Genomic DNA, 24,850 nt, shown 5'->3' on the forward strand with positions numbered 1-24,850 from the left:
AATTGACAATGGAAACATCTTTCTCTAAGGGAGAGAATTAAAGAGAAAATAAACACAGTGGATGACAGTAACCTCCAGAAGAAATTCTGCACTGGAATTCGGAAATGTATTTTAGTGCCCCGCAGATGCAGAATGCTGGGAACGAGACACTGCAAAATGGAAGACAAGCAGGGGTGGGATTCTACCAGTTCGCACCTATTCGCTAGAACCAGTTGTTAACATTCTAAGCAGTTCAGAGAACTGGTTGTTAGAAGAAATTACTGGTCTAATCCTGTAAGGAAGGCAGGAAGGAAACATTCTGGTGTTGCTTACAGAAACTGCCTCTCCGTTAACCCTTATTACATTCTTGGCAGGACTAGACTTCCTGTCTCAGGAACTTGTCTGGAGTTTTTTTCCCCTCCTTTGCTGGTACTTTGTTTGTGTAGAGTGACCATTTAAAGTTACAATGGCACTGAAAAAAGTGACATATGACCATTTTTCACACTTACGACTGTTGCAGCATCCCCACAGTCATGAGAGGCCAGGCAAGGAGATGCATGCCTCGATGTGAGTAATATAGAGCTGACCACACCCAGGCAATAACATGAGCACCAAGCCATGTCCACCCAGTCACATGATGACCAAGCCACACCCACCACCTAAGCCACATCCACAGAACCGGTTGTTAAAAATTTTGAATCCCACCCCTGAGAGAGGACAACCAATGATCTTTTGGGCAATGATGTTAACCCTCTGGAGTGCTTTCCTATATGTCACAGTGCAATTGGCAAACCACACAGAGGTGCAGTAATTTAAATACTCTCTATGGTGCAACGGTAGAAGGTCACCAGCAGTTTTTCATTCAGTTGTTCTTTTCTGAGAAGTCTCAGGTAGCAGAATCTCCGCTGGGCCTTTTTGACCAGTGCTGCAATGTGAGCACCCCAGCTCAGGTTCTCTTTTATGGTAACACCCAGAAACTTAAAACTGCCCACTTGCTCCACTCGGTCTACATTGACAGGCAAGGGCTGGATATCTGACCTGTTCCTTCTATAGTCTACTCTTAAGGGACTTTTGACAGTGAGCCCTGAATCCTCATCAAGCAGAACTCATCCATCTCAATGGACAACCGTTTAGCCTTTAAGAGAGCTGACTTCAACAAGCTAAAAGAGACTAGGAAGGATTCTATGAGTGGATGTCCAAATAGGAAAAACAGCTCAAGACGATGGGAAACCTTGAAAAATGAAACCATTAAGGAGCCAACAAAAATAATACAACGCAAAAAAATTAAAGATACCATGTGATACCAGCATGTTTGCACAAAGAGCCCTCTGACAAGTGGAGGGACAAAAAGGTCAAGAAGAAAAAATGGAAAGAGGGGCACAGAACTAAAGCAGAATACCAGCAGGGAGACTGAATTTGCAATGATGGAGTCAGGATAGCAAAGGCCCAGAATGGGCAAAGTCCCTTCCAGCCCTATCAATCTATCTCCTATGTTCTCCCATCCCTAAGACTACTTCCCCACTCAGAGGCCAATGAACAACTCTAATTGGCCTTGGTGTCCCCCCGTCTTCTCCCTTCTGTTGCTTCTCTCTTGCAGGCTCTGGAGTAGCAAGAATTTCTCCCTGCCCACGAGACCCTCAATCCAGCCCTGTCTTCCAGCCCTGCCACCAGCTCCATTAGCCTTGCTGCCTCTGATGGTCTCTGCTGCCTCAAGGCGTCTCCTGCAGATCCTTCAGCTCCCAGTTCAGCTTCTAGCTGTTCTCCTCTCTTCTCCTCTCCTGTGGACTGCCTGGATCCCAACTGCTCGGGTCATTCAGCTGCTCGGTTTTGACTCCCAGCACTGGGTCTGGCCAGATTCTCTGCTCTCCCCACAGGGGAGCTCTCACACTCATCTTCACTGCCCCTGGTCAAGTGGCACTTTGAAGCTCGGAGCTGAGCCTGTGGGTGCATCTCTCAGCCTCACCACAGCCACGGCCATCACCTCCACCCTCGTTCTTGGCTTGGATCCCTGGGATTCTTCAGTGCTCTGAGGAACTGATGCACCGTGGGTGGGAGGTTTTTCCACTCAGCTGACAGTGCTGCAGTGACTGTTAAGTTTGGGGGTAAAGATGGGGCTTCACCTGGTAAGGGTAGGGATCACCTGACTCCCCTGGCACACTAGGTGGCAAGTCAAGGGAAGGGAGGGAAAGAATTATTTTTCTTTTTCAAAAGGGCAAAAGGCCGCCATTCCTCCAATCCAGCTATGAGATGCTATAACGTCCCATGTGCCGGTCGCTTAGGGGTACCAAACTCATTTCTGAGGAAGTCCACTTGGCTGGCGACCTCTCTGTGGTGATCTTCACTGCCTTTCTCCAAACATCTGTTCTGCTGCTCTAATTCTTGGATCACCCTTCTGACATGGGTCAATCCTTCTCTGTTGTCCTTCACAGTTTTCTGCAGCTCTTCCATTGTGGACACAAGTCTGGTCCTCCTGCTGCAGATTGTTGATATGCTTATTTTCCCTCACATTCAGAAGAGGGATGAGTTTCTCCCTCAGCTGGCCGGCTTATCTCAACATAGGAACTTTGTTTCATTTCAGCACATTCATGCTGAAGACTGTTGAGGTGCTTCTTACGTTCTTCAGAAGTTTCCAGACCTCTTCTAGGACTTTGTCAAAGGTTCTAAGGCAGCCTTTTCATGTTTGAGGAAGGCCACTTGGATAATGACTTGCAAAGTTCTTTCTGGAGTTTTTCAGTGTGTTTCATCAAAGATTTCTTCTCTGGGCCTAACTGATGGACTGTTGTGGGGCATGGTGCAATCTTTCTCTTTTGCCAGGCATAGTTTTTGCAGTTTTTCTGCTGTGGTGTGAAGTTGATTTAATCTCTGCTTGAGACAACTGTGCTGCTCTTTCATCCGTTGTTCCTCTTTCTTGAATTCCTGGATCTGAAAGTCAAAGGCATATCTCATCTGCTTAATGTGGAGATGGGGACCATCACTGGTCTCTGAGAGGATGTTCACTATAGGACCGTTTCTTTCCTCTTGCTGACCTGTTTGAAAAATGGAGACACACGGTCACTTCCTCTCTCAGTTCAGCGGACATTTTGCTAACTGGCCTTAAATCCACAGATGCCTTCAAGTGGCTCAGTTTGAGAAACACTGACGTAATCCATGAAAATGGATCTCCATTCAATCTATCCTGACTTCCCATTTGATTCCCATTTGATTCTGAAGGCATATCTCCCATCAAAACACTCCAAAGCAGTCAGAATCAACAATCGATCAATTCAGCCATCTGTGCACTGCTAGGCTGGTTCTGATAAGAGTGAAAAGTAGTGACCATTCGAATGAGGTAAGGGCCCACCCCCTCCAAGGACTTACCAGTCCCATCCAAGGCATGAAAGCTTGGTGGGTCACCTTGAGACAATCCCTCGCTGTCAGCTGTAGCCTACCTCACCAGCTTGTTGTTGTGGGTTCAAAGGAGCCTTCACGGCCTTGAGCTATTTAGAGAAAGAATAAAGGTAAATAACAATCTAAATGATAATAATGAAAAATAAATAAATACGTCAAGCACCAGGCCACGTGTGTTTGGGAAATAACTACATTGCGCCGATAGAATCCCTTTTTAGGTTAATTTTCCAAAATCATTGAGTCAGGTGACTTTCTAGCTTTGTGGGGTCTCAGTGCCTCTCCAACTGGGACATCCTGAAGCCAATTTTTTTTCCTAGATCGCATCACCACCCTGAACCAGCCAATTCCCTAACTCGGCAGAAATGTACCTTTGCTATGGTGCATCAGGTGTTCGGTCCAAGGTATGGAGGCTGCTGACACGTTAGTTATAGGCACGTCCATGTTCTGGGGTTGAACCCCACTTTTCTAATCTCACCCCCTTAGTTCTTCCTTCATGGGAACTGTCTCTTCTTTCTGCCAAGCCCGAACAAGAGAGACCCTCACGATGCCCGCCATGCCATCCATCCAATCCACTCATTTCCAGGAATTTTGAGCAGAGCCTCCCAGCCCTGTGGTCCAGGCTCACCAAGGATGCTGGATGTTGCCATGGCAAACTCCAGCCAATGAGCTTTGGAGGGACCTCAGTTGTCACAAGCCAAGGGCTTTGGTTGATCTGCACCTAAGAGTTGAAAAATAATCACCAACTGTCTGCCTTCACCTGGGTGGAGGGGCTGCCTTAATAATTGATTAGCTGGCTCTTAGTTTACTTTATTGTCATTGCACCTCGTACAATGAAATCAAACACCATCTTCAGTGCACATCATGACCATGAGCATGACCATGAAAATAAACACAAACGCACATCCTTTACACTCCACACATTGAACCGAAAACCTCCAACACTGCACCAATACTGCACTATACAGCAGAATTCAAAAGAGCTACTGCCCTCGGATAAAAGCTGTTCTTCAACCTATTTGTCCTTGTTTTTATTATTCTGTACCATCTGCCAGATGGTAATAATTCAAAAAAAGGGTTCCCAGGATGAGATGGATGTTTGGGAATGTTTTGAACTTTCTTAAGGTAGCGGGAGCTATAAAGCTCTTCCAAAGAGGGGAGAGGGCAGGGGTGGAATTCTACCAGTTCACACCTATTCGCTATAACTGATTTTTAACATTCTAAGCAGTTTGGAGAACCGGTTGTTAGAAGAAATTACTGGCCTAATCCTGTAAGGAAGGCAGGAAGGAAACATTCTGGTGTTGCTTACAGAACCTCTCTGTTAACCCTTATTACATTCTTGGCAGGCCTAGACTTCCTGTCTCAGGAACTTGTCTGGAGTTTTTTTCCCCTCCTTTGCTGGTACTTTGTTTGTGTAGAGTGACCATTTAAAGTTACAATGGCACTGAAAAAAATGACTGATGACCATTTTTCACATTTACGACTGTTGCAGCATCCCCACAGTCATGAGATGCCATGCAAGGAGATGCGTGCCTCGATGTGAGTGATATAGAGCCAATAACATGACCACCAAGCCATTCCACTCAGTCACATGACCACCAAGCCACACCCACCACCTAAGCCATGCCCACAGAACCGGTTGTTAAAAATTTTGAATCCCACCCCCTGGAGACAAGAGAAATGATACATAAAGCTCAAAGCCAAAGTAATTACAATCTATTAAGACAAAGAAAAGTGTCACGGTAATTGGAGATTCATTATTATTCAGAACTGAAATAAATTTATAGGCTTGTGAAGTATGAGGAGTGTTGGGAGCAAAGACCAAGGATATAACAGAATACTTTCTAAGACTTTTCTTAAGAAGCTGCAGTAATTGGAAGTTTGTTAAGATTGATTATCTGCCATTGATTATCACCATCCCACAAATTTTCTCCATGATGATCTAGTGCAGGGATCTTCAAACTTGACAGCTTTAAGACTTGTGGACTTCAACTCCTGGAATTCCTCCTCCAGTCATGTTGGCTCAGGAATTCTGGGAGTTGAAGTCCACAAGTCTTAAACTTGCCAAGTTTGAAGACCCTTGATCTATCCCTAGCCTGGTCTTCCAATGGTAATCTCATTGCTACTGTAACAATATTTCCACCTTGCTGCCGGTTGTCCTCCACTTATCTTTTCTTCCACACTTTCCAGGCACTAGAGCTTTCTCCAGAGAGCTAGGCCTTTATATAATGCATGGGTGTCAAACTCATGGCATCATGTTGCCATCATGTGACGTATCGTGACATTTTTCCCTTCGCAGAGCTGGGGTGGATGTGGCCTGCGAGTGACGCATCTGGCCCACGGGCCGCCAATTTGACACCCCCTGGATAGTGTATCAAAAGTAAGGATAGTTTGAACCTGGTCATTTGTGCTTTGAGTGAGAACTCTGAATTGTTTTGTTTGATGATTCATTTGTTTTCTTAAGATATTCTCGGGCACAAAGATAAGAATTATTGCTGTTTTTTCCCCAAATGTACAAACCACCTTCAAACTCTTTTGCTAGCTCTCTTATGTCTCACGCTATTTTGAATACTTTCATCTTTGTTAATAACTCCCTAAAAAAGACTTACAAATGACTATAGCATTAGCCATTCAAGCCATTTAAATGAAATAGGTTATGTCAGCTTTTGACATTCTATCTTGCTCAAAATGTACCAGATTTTCCCAGTCCTCCTGATTATGTCTTTTTTCAGATTTAACATATGCCTAAAAATTCTTTCTGTATGATTGTGCATATATAAATGTTCTATTCCTACATTCAGAACTTTTGAAAACATGTTCTCTTAATCACAGGGATGAGTCACACATGACTAATTTGGAAGCACTGTTGTAAAATTTTTGCAGCATTTATGTAGGTAGCTAGAATGGGACTGATTCCAATCTCAAACTCCTTGAGTGTAAATATTGAACATCTGAATAATGGTCATTCTTCATCAATAATTCCTCAGTTCTTTAGAGTTTATAGTGAAATATCACAACTTTCAGTGAAGTTTTGCACTGACATCAAATAAAAAGTTAAATCCTTTTCATGCTTTTCAAAACCCTCTGACAGAAAAATAAAGCAAGGCAACAGTATAATAAAAGTTTTACTTTTGCTTTGTAGGATTTAAGGTAGTTTCAATTCCTGGATTCAGGTTAGCCAGGCTTCAATTGGTATGTGGAAGTATTAATATTTTAAATTAGAATAATGAGGTCAAGAATTTTAAATTAGAATATAGCCTTCCTGCCCCAAAATAATGTAGCTACCTAGCAGCTATATTCATGACTTCTTGTGAATAAAATTGCAGCTACTTTATAATAGAGAGGGTTAGAAAAGCAGGGAGAATGAGACATATTTACTTTTACTTTGTGGTGCATTGTGAATGAGGTATGTGAGTATTGGTGTACATTTGGGGAGCAAAGACCAATCTTACATGCTTAAAGTTAGATTGATCACTGAAAGGAAGAATAAAAGGACAATGGAAAGTTTCTGCTTTGGGTTTTGGAAAGCTAATAAGCAAGGCACCAGCAGACACACCCTTACTCAAAACAGGAAAATGGTTCACTTTTTAAGAAATCACATCAGTTTTATCCAACCAGAGCTTGTTATCCAACAAGCTCAGGACAGCAGAGAATAATGTTCCCTTTCCCTCCACAAAATGATTAGTTTTCACAAAAACCCAACAAGATAATGATGATGGTCACTTTTAAATGAGACTCATAATTCAATTACAGACTTGAACTCAAGTCACTCAACCCTATTAATTGCTAATTTATAATTGTGCCCTTTTCCCTATATAAAAGGCACTATAAAAAAAGAAGAAGGTGCAGTAGGCGGAAAGGTGGAAGCTAGAGAACAACGAGAACCAAGATCTACTAGAGCTGCAAAACCTACTTATAAAGTATAATCATGGAAGAGAAAAAAATGATTACAATTAATATAAATGGACTTAATTCAGCTGTTAAAAGGAAAACTTTCCATAAATTAGAGAAATTAAAATTTGATATAATCTGCCTACAAGTAGTACATATTAAAAAGCAATATGAACAACTGTTGACACAGTCAAAGCTAGGGAAAATATTTACTTCTTTGACACAATGCAAGAAAAGAGGAGTGGTCTTATACATCAAAGATACTGTTCCAGCTAAATTGATCCATATGGATGATGATGGAAGACTCTTAATGGTGGAAATAATGGACAACAATACGAAAACACTCCTAATAGCAATCTATGTTCCGAATGAAAATCAAGAAGAATTTTATAGAAAATTACATATGAAAATAATTGAACTGGACTATGTTAATATCTGTATGATGGGAGACTTCAATGGAATAGTAGACAACAAATTGGACTATACAACACAGAAAACAACAAAGCAAAGCAGAAAGACTCTCCCTAGATCCTTTTTTAAAATGATAGATGAAATAAATTTAAAAGATACATGGAGAGAAAGAAATGCTAAGACCAAACAATATACCTTCTATTCAAACAGACATTCATCGTGGTCCAGAATAGATCTGATATGGATGTCAACAGAATTGATTGCTAATCTCCAAGAAATAGATATTGAAACAAGTACCTGGGCAGATCATAACCCAATGACAATTAAATGGAAAGGACAAAGAAGATCTAGGTGGACATTAAATAACACTATACTAAAAGAAAAACACTTTACACAGAGAATGGAGAAAGAACTGGCTTTTTTCTTTAAAGAAAATAAAAAAGAAGACACATCAATGCAGAATGTATGGGATACAATGAAGGCATATGCCAGAGGCTTGATAATAGACTACACAAGGAAAAGAAATATTATGAAAAGACTAGCCTCTAAGACATTAGAGCATGAGTATAAAGGACTTGAAAAAGAGTTACAGAAAATGCCACAGAAAAAGGACATTAAGTTAAAATTGGATAGAATTACATATAAAATGGGATTAATGGAAAAAGAAGAATTAGCACAGAAAATCAGAGGTGCAAAGCAGAACTATTTTGAAGATGCAAATAAACCAGGTAGATGGTTAGCATATAAACTGAGAAAGGAGAGAGAATCAAGGAAAATATTGCAATTAATAGACGATCAAGGCCAAGCTTGCTATGGAAGAGAAGAAAATCATATGAGATTATTATGGGAAACTACACACACAAGAGAATATTGATGATGAAAGAGTTAAACAGTACTTACAGAATGCTAACTTACCCCAGATACCTAAAGAGATTGAAATAATGTTAGAAAGCAATATAACGATGATGGAGTTAACTGAAGCACTTAAGAAGCAAAATAATGGAAAGGCACCAGGTCCAGATATATAAGACATTATAAGACATTACAAGAATCGTTGAATCTCCCATTGTTAGAAATTATGAATGAAGTTATGTCAAAGAAGAGGATACCCAAATCATGGTCAGCTTATATTATACTTGTCCCAAAGGAGGACACCGACCCACTACAAATCAAGAACTATAGACCTATTTGTCTACTAAATGCAGATTATAAAATTTTTGCTTCAATATTGGCAGAAAAAATTAAAAATACTTAAATAATTTTATTCATCCTGATCAAAATGGATTTCTGCCAAAGAGACAAATTAAAGACAATATGAGAGTAATCTTGGATACTTTGGTATTACGAGGCACATCCTGAAAAACAAATAGCTTTGATATTTCTAGATGCACAGAAGGCCTTTGACAATGTGAATTGGTGATTTATGTTATTACAGTTGGAGCAGATGGGCTTTGATAAAAAAATTATCCATGCAATAGAAGCTATATATCATAAGCAAACAGCAAAGGTAATGATAGAGGGAGAATTGACGGATTCTATTGACATAAGAAAAGGAACAAGACAAGGCTGCCCACTGTCACCTCTGTTGTTTGTGTTAACTTTGGAAGTGCTAAATAGAAACATTAGAGAAGAAAAGGATATAAAAGGGATGAAAATTAAAAAGGAAGAATTTAAATTGCAAACATTTGCAGATGATCTGGTTTTCATTTTAGAAGACCCACTAGAAACAGCATTAAAATTGATAGAAAAGATAGAGGTATATGGAAAGGTAGCTGGTCTGAAAATAAATAAAGATAAAACAAAGATTTTGACAAAGAATATGTTATTAAGACAAAAGGAAGAATTGGCGGATGTTTTGAAAATTCAGGTCACAAATAAGATCAAGTATTTGGGGATACATTTGACAGCAAGATGTAGCACACTGAAAAAGAATAATTATATTAAACTCAAGCAACAGATAGCAAGATTTGGCGAAATGGGAAAACTTACAATTATCATTAATAGGGAGAATATCAACAATCAAGATGAATATATTACCCAGAATTTTATATTTTTTTCAAACAATTCCAATTAGGCTAGGGAAAGATTACTTTGAAGATTTAAATAAAATTGTGTTGAAATATAGATGGCAGGGTACGAAAGAGAGAATAAAACTTTTGCAAGATGCTAGAGTTAGAGGAGGATTTGGTTTGCCTAATTGGGAGTTGTACTACCAAGCTACAAATCTGATGTGGGTTAGGGAATGGATAACACTAAGAAATACTATATTGTTGACATTAGAAGGACATGATCTGTTGTTGGGGTGGCATGCCTTCCTATGATACAAGGGAACTAAAACACAGGGGTACTTTAGAACAGTGGTCCCCAACCTTTTTTGTACCAGGGACCAGTTTCAAGCACAAACACTTTTTCAAGGAGTATGAAGTGGATGCACAAAACAATTTGTAAACCAACCTACACACTGTATGTACATGTGTGGAAGATGGCTTGATGTTTTTATGTTGTTTGTCTATGTTTGTCTAAAAAAATAACTTTTTTTTTAAAAAAAAGGCACTATAAGGCAGCTTCATCTGTAAAATATTTAGTATAAAGTATAGAATTTAGTGCCAACAAAGTATAGGTTACTCATTTATTTATTCATCAGTGAATTGGATTTAGATTGTTTTGAAGTATCTATAGCAGGACTACTAGATTCTGTAACAGCTTTGTTCTTTATGCTGTCTTGTAACTCAGATTGTTTTCGCCATGTATATGTATATATTCGAACTAAACTATGATGTTTCTCTATCATATATGTGGGGGAGGGGTATATGCATAATGGTTCTTTTGAAAGCTGAATGCAACAAAATTTCATTTTAATGTATGCTGATTAGTGTACATTTAAAGTGACTATAAAGTTTTTATTCTATTCTCTAATTGTTTCGGAAGAGGACTGGTCAAATTCTATAGAGGCTATCAATTGCTTTTTGTTTTGAAGGCAGATTTTTAGCCTATCTTAAGGAAGAGCTGCTAAGGAGTACCAAAAATTCTGAGATGGTTTACCAGTCTTCCAACCTTGCTGAATAGTTCTCTCTCATTGGTCAATGCAGTGTTTCTCAACCTTGGCAACCTGAAGATGTGTTCAGCTTCCAAAATTCTTCAGCCACGTTATGCTGGCTGGGGAATTCTGGGAATTGGAGACCCCACATCTTCAAGCTGCCAAAATTGAGAAACGCTGAATCAACGTATGGCACCAAAAGCTGGACTAGATGGATCTTTGGCCTCATCCAGCAGGGCTCGTTTTATGTTTTTAGGTACCAATGCTGATTGTCAACACATTTCTGAGCCTTGGTGTTATGAGCCTGACTCCTGAGGTTATCTACCATGTCTCTAGTCTACAAACTGTCCTCTTAATGTACAGAAAAACAAAACAAGGGACCTAGGGCAGATGCAAAGAGGCCAGCATTAGTGGTGAAGCAGAATTGCTCCTACTCTTTCTATAGGAAACAGAATCCTATATTCACAACAGACAGGAATACCATGCCATTGTATCATTGCAGAATTTTTTATTTTTTTTAAAAGGAAGTACTCAAATACTATAACCTAATATGCTAAAGAGAGTTATGGTATAATTTTATAATATAAAATGGCAATATTAAAAGACACAAAATGATACCTTTGGATTCAACAGGAATTCAAAGACGGATACAATTAAATCAGCAGTATTTGATCCTGGGAATATTGGACAATGCATCTTTTGTATAGTTTTATTATAGAACAATATAATTATTGGTCAAGCTACAGGAGGGAAATGAAATGTGAAACAGGGTCATTCCATCCATCCATCTCTTTAGTATGCATTATGTTCATTTGTTCATTGTTTAAGAACTTGAAGAACCAATCCACAACTTTTTTTCCCTCTTTCACATGCCTCCCTCTTTTATCCCCTTTACACAGAGAGGGTTGTTTTCTCTCCCACCCCAAATATATAAGTTACTTTGGGTGATTTATTTAAAGCAAGAATTCTAAACTTTTTCAGGGCATACAACACATTTTACAATTTTTCCTAGAACTCCTTGCAGCAAAATAGCAGATGTAGTGCATTTTCGCAGTACAAGTTCCTGCCTTTTCCTCAAGTGATGGCCCTGGCTGTATCCAAATAACCCATTTTTCCCCTCCTAAGATCTTAAATTCTTGTGGAATCTAGGACTCTGAGGAATCCTATGAAAAAAGTATATTTTAAAAGAACTAAATAGTTTAAAGTGAGATTTCCAGAGAACCAAATGAAAATATAAACATATAAACAAATCCCTTTCCAAAAACCAAATAAAACCAATGAATTTTCATCATTATTATTATTATTGCTATTAGGGAAAACATTAATACTGAGGAAAATCTTGGTCAATTTTGTCAGCCCATGCCATGAGTCCTCCTTTGATATCCTTAACTGAAATTAAGCCTAGTTCACCATAAAGCAGTTCCTGCAATATTCTCACAGCTTTCTGGGAGTCATTTCCTAATTTACAGACAACATAAATTGGAAAAGCAACAGTGCCATTAGTCCTCTGCTTCTCTTTGTGTATCTTCCGGTACAAAGACTTCAAACATTCTTCATCTTTTCTTTCTAGTTTATTGAAAGGCACCTGGAGGGATCTGGGCAAGCGACAGATCTCCACTTCGACTTGGGGACGTACATCCACCAGTACATGAGCAACCTGGTTGTCTAGAATCTTCTTGTATTCCTCTACAGAAATCCTCTCCTCGCTGGACAATAAGCGCAGCGTCCGACACTTATCGGTTGCTGAAGACCCACAGAAAGCTTCATAATCCTGCAGGGTGGTCAGGGAGGGCCGGTCCCCACACACAGTGCACTTGGGATCCCTGGGCCTGAGCTTGATGTGGCGAAACCGTCCTTCAAGGGCATCGAAGAGCAGCATCGACCGACTGAAGGAGGATCCCATCCCCGAGGCAATCTTGAGCACCTCCAAGGCCTGGAGGGAGCCGAGGATGCCGGGCACCACCCCCAAGACCCCACCGTCGGCGCAGTTGGTGACCGTCTCAGGAGGAGGGGGCTTGGGGAAGAGGCACCGATAGCAGGGCCCTCCCTGGAAGTTGTACACGACCAACTGGCCCTCCAAGCGCAAGGCGCTGGCGGACACCAAGGGCTTGCCAGCTAGCACGCAGGCGTCGTTGACCAGGTAGCGGGTGGGCACGTTGTCGGAGCAGTCGGCCACGATGTCGTAAGTCCGGATCAGATCCAAGGCGGTGGCGGGGCTCAGCGCCAGCTCGTAAGGCTCGTACCGCCCGGCGGAATTCAGCTCTTTCAGCGCGGCGGCCGCCGAGTGCGCTTTGGAGTGGCCCAGGCGGTTCTCCCGGTGCAGCACCTGCCTGTGCAGGTTATTCAGCTCCACCACGTCGTGGTCCACCAGCCCCAGGCGCCCCACGCCCGCAGCGGCCAGGTACTGCGCCAGCGGGCAGCCCAACCCTCCGCAGCCCACCACTAGCACCCCGCACGAGGAAAGCCGCAGCTGGCCCCGCACGCCCAGCTCCGGCAGCACCAACTGCCGCGAATAGCGCTGGATATCCAGCCGGCTTAGTCCCGTCCGGAGAGCGGAAGGATCCGGCGTGTCGCCGCCGCCGCCTCCGTCATCCTCCGAGTCTTCCGAGCGGGGAAGACGAGCGGCCTGCACAACTTCCATCGCCGCAACCGTCTTTCTTTGCCGGCGACCTTGAGTGCTCATTCCGCTTCCGACGACGCGAGAGACGCCGCCGACACTCCCCTGTACCCGCCCACTGGCTGGCGGTTACGCGCAAGCGCGGTTGAGTACGCGGGCCTTGTGTCATGGCGTCCGAGGCTCGCAAGTATTCGGTATTACTGCCCACCTACAACGAGCGCGAGAATCTTCCCCTGGTGGTCTGGCTGCTGGTGAAGAGCTTCGAGGAGAGGTGACTAGCAGCGGGAGAGCGGCCTGGGGGAAGGGCCTTTGCTAAGTGTGTTCCCAGCTCCTCCCCATTGATGATATTTCCTGGCGGGTTTCCTGACTTGGGCTGCATTGATTTACTGCAACTCTCCCTCCGTTTCTCTGCCAGCTGAACGCGGAAGGCGCACCGCCTCATCCGAACAGCAGCCCCCGCGAGATCTTTGTATGTGACCTCAGGTCTTCCAGGGAGCTGTTGGTTTGTGGGGGGGTGTTGTCTTGGAGCCGAGCACCTTGAGTCCAAGCTCAATACTGTTGTCATTACAGTATTGCCAAGAAAAAAAAATGACAAACAATATGTTACAGTAAATGTGACTTTCCAAATAAAAGTAATAGGGTTAATGACTACACTTACTTTCAATGGGAAACCATTGGGGATTCTTCTCCCTCTCCACCTGTACAGATCAGCTCCGTTTTGGACCTGACTTTTCAAAATAATTCTTTTTTTTTTTCCAGTGGGAATGAATTCGAAATTGTAATTATAGATGATGGAAGCCCAGATGGGACGCAGGAAGTTGCTGTCCAGTTAATAAAGATTTATGGATCAGACAAAATTGTAAGTTACTTTTTTCCCCCTGACTTAGCTGCCATACTATTATTATCAAAGTGTTTCAAATAGTTAGCATAGAGAAATGGAATTCACTTTGAAATGATTTAGCTAATTGAAAATAGCTTGTCATCCCTTACTTCCAGTTTCTGGTAAAAAAAAAACCACATCCCTGGTAGACAATTGCTTAACTAGTGTGGTATTCACTTAATCACTTAACAACTGCAGCAAAAAATGTTGTAAAATCAGATCAGTCACAGGATGACCTGCTTAATGACCAGAACGGCTAGTAATTCCAGCTCAATTGCGATCATAAGTTGAAAACTACCTATTGATTCTCTATGTCATGGTTATTATCGGGACACACTCCTTTGGAGTAGGTACTTTACTTGCAGGAACTGGGAGGGGAAAGAGCCTTAAATATAAGTTCACCTATATTTAAATATAGACATATTATTATAAGGTTACAGTAAAGATATTTCCTATACATTCTAAATTCAGGGAATCATACAAAATACCTAGCTTTAATCTAGGTAAATTACAGCAATGTTAGGAAAATACAGACTAAAATCCATTTGTGCAATGTCAAATTTTACCCTATGAGTATAGTCATTTTGTTTGAGGGAAGAACAAAAGAGCAATAATGAAATTTTATTGGAAGTACATGATCATTAGAGCAGAGTATGGTTTATCTTATTTTTTGATGTACTTGTACTTTACAGCTATTGAGACCCAGAGCAAAGAAACTTGGATTGGGTAAGTAGTCAATAGATGATTAACAATATTGTATCAATTATTGAGACCACTGTACTTCAATCAAGTATATTTTTATTTTTAAAAATGAATTTAACTCAGAATTTAATTTTGCTGTTAATTGCATGCATTGTTTTTTTGAGAACCAGAGAAGCAGAAAATATACACATTTATTTGGCAACATACAAAATTACTTTTGGTGCTACTCAGAATTAATCACTGTCATGTAAGAAATTAACAGTCACATAAAAAGTAGCAAGTGTTAATTTTGTAGCTATATAAACAGAAGATTGGCATAATGAGATTGTTACATAGTGGAATAATTTTTTAATATTTGTATTGTGTTCATAGCTCTCCACCCCCCACCCCCCTCTGTATGAGCTGGCTGGCTTACACCAAAAATAAAGAGAGAATATTTAATTTTAAAAAGTCTATACACAAAAACAAAAATTTCCACAAGGGGTCTATTTTTTGTTCTAACTGGATTAGGATTGGAACTACATGAATCTCTGGTAGGAGGATGTTCCAGATGGCAGTTGCCCAAGATAGACAAGGCCTGTATAAGCTGTTTAATCAATGGGACCCAGCTCTTGTCAGATTCTATAGAATGGGGAGAAACTATCATATTTGATACATAGAGATGAGATTATTTTAATTAATGTCAAACAGTTTTATTCATGTGCATGATTGTTAAAGGAGAGGGGAATCATGGCTTTTATATTGTTTACATCAGGAACTGCTTACATTCATGGAATGAAACATGCCACAGGAAACTTCATTATTATTATGGATGCTGATCTGTCGCACCATGTAAGTTTGCTCTTCTCTATTTTTTCTTCTTAAACATTTTCTTCATTTCATTTGCCTTGATTAACCACCCTTCTGTATTTTGAAGTCCTTTGAAGATCTGGCTCTTTCCTCAAGCCTTTGGAAAGGACAACTGATGGCTCCTTCTTTTTGTTCCCCTATGGGTTTATTTTGTTTATTTTTACTTGTTTTTAAATGTTTTAGAATTGTAAACCATCCAGAATGTGGGAATTAGGTGGGATGTAAATTTAATAAATTATTATGTATGGGTAATCTATAGTTAGAGTCACCATCTACAACAGGCAGAAAATTAAAATTCAAGTCCTAATCAATGACCCAAGATTGATTAAGGTGGCATCTCAGAATATAGAGAGTTCCAAGCAGGGGTGTTTCCCCCCGCCCCCCCCAAAAATTAGGGTATTCCGGCCTGGAAAATTTAGTATTTCCAGATATCAAGGAAGTTGTTTAGGTATTTGAGGAGTCCAATCACAATTCATAACAAGGGATTTCTTGTTCCATAGGTGTTCAACTACAATCTGCAAGTCCCAGTATTTTTTTTTATTGTTTTTCCTCAATCCTAGCATAACCTAGTGTAGCCATATCAATGAACCAGACTTTTTAAAATTGTTTTATTTAATTGATTAATCATTTAAAGTGAATTTATCTGCTTCCTATCTCACTCTGCAAAGGGACTCTGGGTGGCTTACAATTAAGAGCTTACATATAAAAATATTAAAGAAAATAAGAGGCAAAAGGCAAAATCAGTACCATAGTACCAGTAGCATTTTCTTCATGAGTTCACCAGCCACCTCCAGCAAAAACCACCCCCATCAGGACCCCAGGCCAACAGACAGAGCCAGGCTTAATGTCCTTCCAGAAAGTTAAAGGGGTGGAGGCAGACCTTACTTGAAGTGGCAGGATATTTCAAAGAATGGGGCCATGGCAGGAAAGGCTCTCCTTCTAAGACTCTGCCAACTGAAACCTTTTGACTAATGAGGCGTGTCCCTTCTGCTAGATTGAGTAGTACAGGCCAATATCAGGTTGAGAATAAGATGCCTGCTAGTTTGAATCTTAATTTCCCATAAGATCTTAACCCACTCATTTCCCAAACTTTCTCAATCTGATGGTCTTGATAGTTTTTATTATGTTCTAAAAAAATTCATTTTATTGATTTTGGTTTTATTGCTTTTCCTTATACCTTTTCTTTTTTTTTATCCTTGCAGCCTAAATTCATTCCAGAGTTTATCAAGTGAGTAGCATTTTTAATATTTAAACCCAGGTCTTATAGTTTATTACCCTTTTGTGGTGTTTATTTTTGGTAGGGATAGACAGTAAGATTGAATACCAGAGGAAATATACACTATGCTGTTACAAAACTGCACTGTAGAAGATAATGCACTTGTGTTGCATAGCTTGTCAACATAATATGATGTATTACTTCCCATCCAGAGATTTTGGCTAAACTCTTTCATGAGAGAAATAAGTCATTTGTTTCGAAAATGTAAGTCACAAACACTTAGGACCAGTTGGAATACTAGGAATTTTGAAAATATGTTGTTTTTTCTGTTTCTTATTTGTTGTTATAGTTTACTATGATCATATCACTTTAATGTGTTAGATAATTGGTGAGGTTCTAGTAATATGATTCACATGTAATCTACATGTGCGTAACTGCTTGTTCTCTCCTCACCTACTGGATATTCCTTTTTTAAATCTTACATCAATTTAACTGTGCCATACCTCTGATGAAGTGAATTACATTTCACCAAAGCTTTGGCCTTTCAATAAAATGGTTCATCAAAAAAGGTGCTGACATTCCTTTGGATTTTTGGCTACCATAGGCTACCACAGCTGATGAAATAGTTAAAGGAAAATCTCTGAATGTGTAATACCTCACACACTACTGTAATATCTTAATTATCTCTTAATTATGGAGTATGAGGTAGCATGCCATACCTAGTTTGATAAATAGGTCATAATAAAAATAACATTATTTACAAACATAATTCCCTAATACTCTGTGATTTCTGCTGTTTATTTACTTTGTGCTCATTTAAATTGCACAGCAAATATCTGCATTGCTCAAAGTATGTTTTATTCTCTAGCTCTAACTATATACTTTGAAGATGAAAAAGTATTTTTAGTTTGTTTTATTTTTGTATTGCACATTAACAATTTTAGTATCATTGGTGTATTTATCTGTTTCTGGATTACAGCTACACTAAATATGTGACTTTGTAATTCAGAAAAACACCCACTTTCTTTTCTCTGTCCAATGATTATTTATGTAGAAAACAGAAAGAAGGAAATTTTGATATTGTGTCGGGGACTCGATATAAAGGAAATGGAGGTGTGCATGGATGGGATCTAAAACGAAAACTGATCAGGTCAGTGTTTCATCTATAGCCCCGTTAGCTATTGCTATTGAACCACTAGCAAAAAGCACCTCATGAAACAGACCATTTTCTTTCTCTGAATTACTTTTGAGAGGGTTCCCAGGCTCAGATTCTAAAAAGATTTCTTTAATTTTGAGAACACTGAAGGAAAAATTCTCATTCTCATTTCTATCCTGCCCAGCTACACATCTTTTTATCTAGTTTTATTTTATAAACATATTCTCCACATGAGATATTCTGAAACTGAATACCATGTTCTTAAACATTCTTGAAAACTCAGCTCAATATTATATCCAGATAGGAGACATCTTAGCCTCAAAATTACTAATGCACTAATTGCAGGAAATGAAGGTAGGAGACATTTATGTCTCCATCCCATTTGCAAGAAGCAAAACATTGAACTAGCATTGGGCCTTATATTTCAGGGATCCAAAAGAGTTGTGCTTAAAATTATTTGTTAATGTAAATTATGTTATTCTGTGTTATTCTAATCCTTTAATGAAACATCTTTAAAATGGGTTAATAGCTCGTTTTAAAATTCTGATTGCATATTAAAACATTGTATCTTACTTTGCAGCCGGGGTGCCAACTTTTTAACTCAAGTTTTATTACGTCCAGGTGCATCAGACTTAACAGGAAGCTTCAGGTAAGCTGGTTTCTAAATGGCACGGAACAATGATGAGCAAGAATGCTTCACGATAATGGCCAGTCTGATAAAGATATCTACTGAACTTATAAAATGGTTAGATAACATTTGGGAGGCACCTGCATACAGGCTATTGCTATTATTTATTTATTTTTTACTACTTATTTATTACTTGAAATTATGTGTGTCTGTAACTGACCTGTTGTAAACATTTTATGTGTACTGAATTTCAGGTTATATAGAAAAGAGGTTCTACAAAAACTGATGGAGAAATGTGTTTCAAAAGGATACGTTTTCCAAATGGAAATGATTGTCCGGGCCAGACAATTGGGTTATTCTATTGGAGAGGTATGCTAAAAATCTAAAACGTAAAGAACATAACTACATTTACATTTTGTGCTCAAAGTTTACCTTCTGGCTATTAGAGATTGAACTGATTGACAAGTAAAAACACTGAGGATTCAGATAAGATCATATAGCATGAGTGGCTTTCACTAAAGTTCAATTACTGATTTACCCGGTAGTTTAAACACAAATGCTAATTGGCCATAGCATCATAAAGTTAATCAGATGATGAATCTGACTTTCAGTGACACACAAATATGAACAAATAAGAGGTGCTGTTACAATGTGATCATTTCTTCTATCATTTAAAGATGCAGGGTTGAGAAAGGCACCCACTTAAATTCAAAGAAGCTTAATGCCATATTTCCAGCCGTAGCTTCTACAATTAGCCTGTAATACATACTCTCTAATATTCCAGCATCATGGTAAATTTGGTCTGATGACTTCATCACTAGTCATGTAGTGAAGGTGAAAGTTATTAATATCTTTGTCATGGTATATTAAAAAAGCCATTTTAATTACCAAGGACCTAGTATTGTGCCTGATAAATCTTTGTCTAATATTTTATCACTTGTTAAATCTCATACAAGTTTCAGGTCACAAGGTACTGCTTCTATAGAGAAGTTATTTTTTATTTATTAAAAATTCTTATATTATTTTTGTGTTTGTTGGATTCTTAGCAATGTAGAGTGCAAAAACAAAAACAAAGCTTACTTTTTAAAACAGTCAGATTTTTTTTACCAGTTTGGGAAAGAGTAAAAAAATGTTTTGGGAAGGAGTTCTTGGTTCTGTGATTTGCCCCATAACCAGCAGTGAAACACAGTTCCTTTTTTTACTTCTGCTCAACTGGCTGAAGTCCATCAAGATGTTTAGTATCTTGGGATAGGGTTACGTTCATCTGCATTCCATATTGTACATTACTTCGCTAGTTGTAGATTGTCTTAAATTAGCAATGTCTGAGAATCCTATTTAGTGTAAAAATTCTATACCTTTCATTCCAATTTGAGATATGCCCCTGGGATTCTTGAATCCTTTAGCCATGTTTGTTCATGAATTTATGCCAATGTCTGCTGTGTGTCAACAGAAAATTTACAAAGCAGTCTTCATTGGAATTTCCACAGGCAAAAACAAATATGCATAGAAATGCAATATATGTTTGGCAGAATAATTTGGGTGTGGGAATTTTTCCCTCCGTTTCTGTTTGCCAGTTGATTTCTAGCAGAGTATACTTACTGAAAATTTCTAATTGGATTTTCCTGTGAATTCCAAAGACTGAATTTGGGCTTTGGATAATTTTAACATATACTCTTATATGCTGAAATGTTACCATTCTTGTTTTATACTGAAAATAAGCTGTAGCTTAAAATAATGCAAAAACAGTGTTGACTATATTTAATGAACAGTTAGTGAATTGAAACCATGTGCAATTTCACAAAACCATTACTTCAGATATTTGCTATAAAAAGAAAATAATGCAGGTCAATATCTCTTGAGAGTAAGAATGTTTTACAATTCCTTTTGGCCCTTTGAGACATTATATGACTGTATTCTGCAAAAATCAAAAAAAATAGTAATTTCCACAAGGTATATGAATTTACCACTAAATTGGGAACCTATACTTCTTTAGAATAGATACACTAGCCACCATAACACTAAAATGTATATTTTTGTTCTATAACACATATGGATACTGTATTCAATAAGATATATATGGTATCTTTAAAAAGTGCAAAGTTGTTATTCTGTATTGTAGCAACAATAATGGATTTCATTTCAACATAAGGAAGATACAGATACTTTAGTAGATTTAAAAGGAACCTGATTATTTTTTCTAATTCATTTAAAAGATTAGAATTACACCACATCATAAAACAGCACTAAAACAATCAGTACAGATTATAGTGAATCAACAATCAAAATTAAATGATTTGCAACTTGAGTAAACAAAGAGTTGTTGGCAGTGTTTGAAAGATGATAATAATCAGCGAGAGAAAAGACAGTCCCGAATATGGTGTTTCTTTTTAGCATGCCATCTTCATATTCAGGCTTTGGGTAGGCTGTTTTGCAATAATGATTTTGTAAGAAATATTCTTTGAGCATATTTAAATGTGAGAAAGCTATTACTTCATACTCTGCATCAAAACACATTCCATTAATGTTGTTCTGACCCAAGCCTTGTTCAAATCAAACACAAAGCAAACCTTTTTAATGCGGTGCTGTGAATTCTGTGCATTCACAGCCAAGAGTCATTCAAAACTAATTGTCCCAGATAAGAGCAAGCCCTTTCAAGGTTGCGAAAGGCTGCCAAGAGCAAAAGACTAATTGCAGATAAATATCCAAAGCCAGAAGTTTCAAAAAACAAACTGGAGTAAGTAGGGCTTCAACAAGGACTCTGAGCAGAAAGAACTTATTTGCTTCCTGCAAAAAAGCTAACCCTGAAGGCTGGCTTTTATCCCTTATGGGAGGGCCCATCACCTTCCAGCCTTACTCCTGAGTTGCCCGTGCTGCTTCAGCTGCTCTTTCCTTTGAGCAGCCCTGAGCACAGGCTCCCCGGGGTCCTCTTCATCACTGCTACAACCTCCAAAGGCAGCACCCCACTCTCCAATAGTCCTGGCCCGTCCCTGCATCACACACAGGCCCCTCGTCTGAGTCCTCGCTCTCAGAGACCTCAGCCGTCCGCACCTGCTGCCGGTGAACCACAACACATGTTGGTAGATAAAGACAGAATCTTGAGGTGAAGTGTTCCTGTTTATCTTTTTATTGGATCTTATAACTGAAATGATTTTATTATTTTTTCATTTAAGGTTCCTATATCATTTGTGGATCGAGTCTACGGAGAATCCAAGCTAGGAGGCAATGAAATAGTTTCCTTTCTGAAAGGATTGTTAACTCTATTTGCCACTACATAATAAAGAGATTCAGTACTGTGCCAGTATTTCTATAGTTTGACTGAATAATTTATATTGGACTGTGACAGAAATTCAGTATGGCTTTAGAAAACAAAATTTCAAGGTCTCTTCCATTTGATGTTATGACAGAGCTGAAAAAGGTTACTTATCTCACACGACTGTCAGAGCAATCACATGTTCAAAATTTGGATACTTGACAACTGGCATGTATTTATGACAGTACCAGCATTCTGGGGTCACATGATGGCCTATTGTGATCTTCCCAACAGCCTTCTGACAAGCAACGTTAATAGGGAAGCCAGATTTGTTTAACAACCATATGATTCACTTAAAAAATATTGAAAAAAGGTTGCAAAATTGGGCATAACTCTCTTTTAACAACTGCTTCACTTAGCAGGAGTCCCAACTTTGGCCATAAGTCAAGGGCTACCTGTACTTCATATTGGATAATGTAAAAGTTACAGTTTTAATTCTTTACCATTTTAGTTTTAAAAAGTGCTTGTATTTTAAATGAATTACAGGTAATTATCTGGAAATAATATATGGATTTCTGGCAGGATACATTTATATATGGCAGATCATAAAGGAAATTAACAGGACTAGTATAGATACCTTTCTGACTACATTTGCATATACTACATTTGTATATTTTAGAAAATGACTGGTATTAATTAACAAATTCCAACTGCAGACTGTCCAGGGAAAATCAAAATTTACATTCCAATCTTCAGTTATAATTATTGTGGAATATAGTTTTGTGCTTCAGGCATTATCTGCAATTCAAATTAATAAATAAAATACAATATCAGTTTTGGGGGAAGGGGTTTTCAGTCATTTGTTTTAATTTTTTGTTTAAATATTCTACTCATTCTGTAAAAATTGACTGGGTGTGGGGGAGGAAACAAGTAAAAGGAGTACCTAAATAAAGTACCACATTTTTCATATGTGAAAAAGCTAGAATAATGGGATTTTTTTATTTTACAAAATGAAATGGACAATCTAAATCCATAAAATTATGCAGTGTAAAGTAAATACTTTTCTGTTTGATAGAAGCTAGCATGACATCATGATAAAATTTCTCATTAAAAACATAAAACTTTATTCATGTAATGTGATCCTTAAGAATATTTCAAATGTATGTATATGTACTTACAGATCATTATAAAATATAATTGGAATCTTCAGATTTTGGTCATATCTTTCTAAATGCTCATTACTGGGGAACTGATCCGCGTGTGTGTAATGATTTTCATACAATTTCAAATGGTTCAGATAATTACTATGATAAACTAAATTGTCTTGATCAGAAAGGTTGAACTTTATATGGTAAGCTATGTTCTTTAAATCTCTGCTTTTATCTCAGGTTGAACTGACTCCCTTTTCCATTTATTCCTGATTGTCTTCATGTTCTGAAATTTCCTTGTACTGTTTGTCAGTTGTTTTTCCTTTTTGTAAAATGTAAGTAATTTATTTGATGACATTAATTCTGAATAAATTAATTATAAAAGACAGTTTTTTGTCTCCTATATCTTTGTATGATAAACCATTATGTCTAATATACCAGTAGATGTCAAGACCAAATTCATGTCATGTACAGCAAAAGTATCACCAGATGGCAGCATTTTGCTTGAAGCTAAGCAGGGCCAGATCTGGTTAATGGTTGGATGGGAATCCACTACAGAATACTAAAGGTGTAGAGTATAGAAAAATATCTTGGGAAAAAAACCATATTAGCAGAGAATTATGGTTCTATCTGCAGAATCACAAGGAGTCAAACACAACTTGAGGCCAACTTTACATCGCAAAGACTACTGTTAATGGAAATATTTGTCCATCATAAGTCAAGAGTAACAGTGATCTCACCTATTTTATCATTTTATCTACAATTCTATGATAGGTGAGTTGGATCCAACTATTTTTGGCAATTTTTTCTGGGACTTTTATTAGGGATAGGTAGACAGTATCTAGCAACTCAAAATATGGTAGTATCAAGAGTCTTACACATGGACATTGCCTGGCTTTTATCAAGCTTATTAAGAGTGACTCCTTCAATAGATTGTCAGTATTCTGTACAGGAAAGTACTTTTTAGCACTTACGATTGGGACTGGCTGAGGTAGTCACTAAATGTGGACTGCCTATTATGGAATGCTGATGATAAGTACAGGATGCAATTTTAGTTCAGACGTTTGTATCACTACTTATCCTTAGAAAAGGTAGAACTGAAATGATTGTTGTTTTTTTGCTCTCCAGGAAGGTTTTTAAAAACGTATTTTTTTAAAACCATACTTTTTGCTATTGCCTACTTTTAAAAATAAAAATAAGATGCTAAAATGTTATTTTTGCCGCTAATGTTTACTGGGTAGAGCTTTAAGAGCATATATGGATGCAGCGGGGGTGGGGTGGGCACAGTGCACACCTGCCTATCCCCTTCCCGGTCTCTTCTACTCTTTCCTAGAATTAAGGCAAGATAATCCATGCGTCATCCTTCTCAAATATTAATTTGGCATCTTTTGCAGAGTTCAATTATTTGAATATTATAAAGACATGGGATTCAGCCATGATAGGCAGGTTTCAGCTCTAATTCATGAATTATGCTCAGCAGTAATATTGTTTGCTTGGAATTGACTTTGCATGCTATGTGAACTCACTGGCTGTACCTGTTCAAAGTAAACACAGTGGAATAACTTCCGAGAATTCTCTGGTTGCTGCTGTTATGTGAGGTGTGTAAAAGTAACTGATTGTACTAATATAATTACAATATTATTATATAATTGATACTAATTGGTATGTCTTCCTATTGTTTAAATAATGTAAGAAGTACTAC

The 24,850-nt window shown here is 38.5% G+C and overlaps 2 protein-coding genes across 2 annotated transcripts; one reads left to right on the plus strand and one right to left on the minus strand.

The window, feature by feature from the left end:
• Window positions 1–11,397: 11,397 nt before the first annotated feature.
• Window positions 11,398–13,385, minus strand: MOCS3 (molybdenum cofactor synthesis 3). The gene has a single exon (XM_026664969.2). The coding sequence runs from the start codon at window positions 13,383–13,385 to the stop codon at window positions 12,024–12,026; it is 1,362 nt and encodes a 453-aa protein (XP_026520754.2). The 3' UTR covers window positions 11,398–12,023.
• DPM1 (dolichyl-phosphate mannosyltransferase subunit 1, catalytic) lies at window positions 12,741–23,536 on the plus strand. Its single transcript, XM_026664970.2, has 9 exons — window positions 12,741–13,590; window positions 14,079–14,178; window positions 14,892–14,925; window positions 15,656–15,732; window positions 16,953–16,978; window positions 18,021–18,116; window positions 18,703–18,771; window positions 19,005–19,119; window positions 21,921–23,536. Exons 1-9 carry the CDS (start codon window positions 13,487–13,489, stop codon window positions 22,023–22,025), a joined length of 726 nt encoding a protein of 241 aa, XP_026520755.1. The 5' UTR covers window positions 12,741–13,486; the 3' UTR covers window positions 22,026–23,536.
• Window positions 23,537–24,850: the final 1,314 nt, after the last annotated feature.

The sequence above is a fragment of the Notechis scutatus genome, chromosome 3, assembly GCF_049901735.1.
Source record: "Notechis scutatus isolate UNSWTSFEM ecotype Mainland chromosome 3, rNotScu1.2, whole genome shotgun sequence".
Lineage (NCBI taxonomy): Eukaryota > Metazoa > Chordata > Lepidosauria > Squamata > Elapidae > Notechis > Notechis scutatus.

Excerpts from the sequence above, each read along its gene's own strand:
- DPM1 (XM_026664970.2), top strand. The coding sequence starts at position 13,487 with ATGGCGTCCGAGGCTCGCAAGTATTCGGTATTACTGCCCACCTACAAC. Across the intron at positions 13,591-14,078 it reads GTGAAGAGCTTCGAGGAGAG|TGGGAATGAATTCGAAATTG; the intron begins GTGACTAGCAGC and ends TTTTTTTTCCAG. Across the intron at positions 18,117-18,702 it reads CTAAAACGAAAACTGATCAG|CCGGGGTGCCAACTTTTTAA; the intron begins GTCAGTGTTTCA and ends CTTACTTTGCAG.
- MOCS3 (XM_026664969.2), bottom strand. The coding sequence starts at position 13,385 with ATGAGCACTCAAGGTCGCCGGCAAAGAAAGACGGTTGCGGCGATGGAA.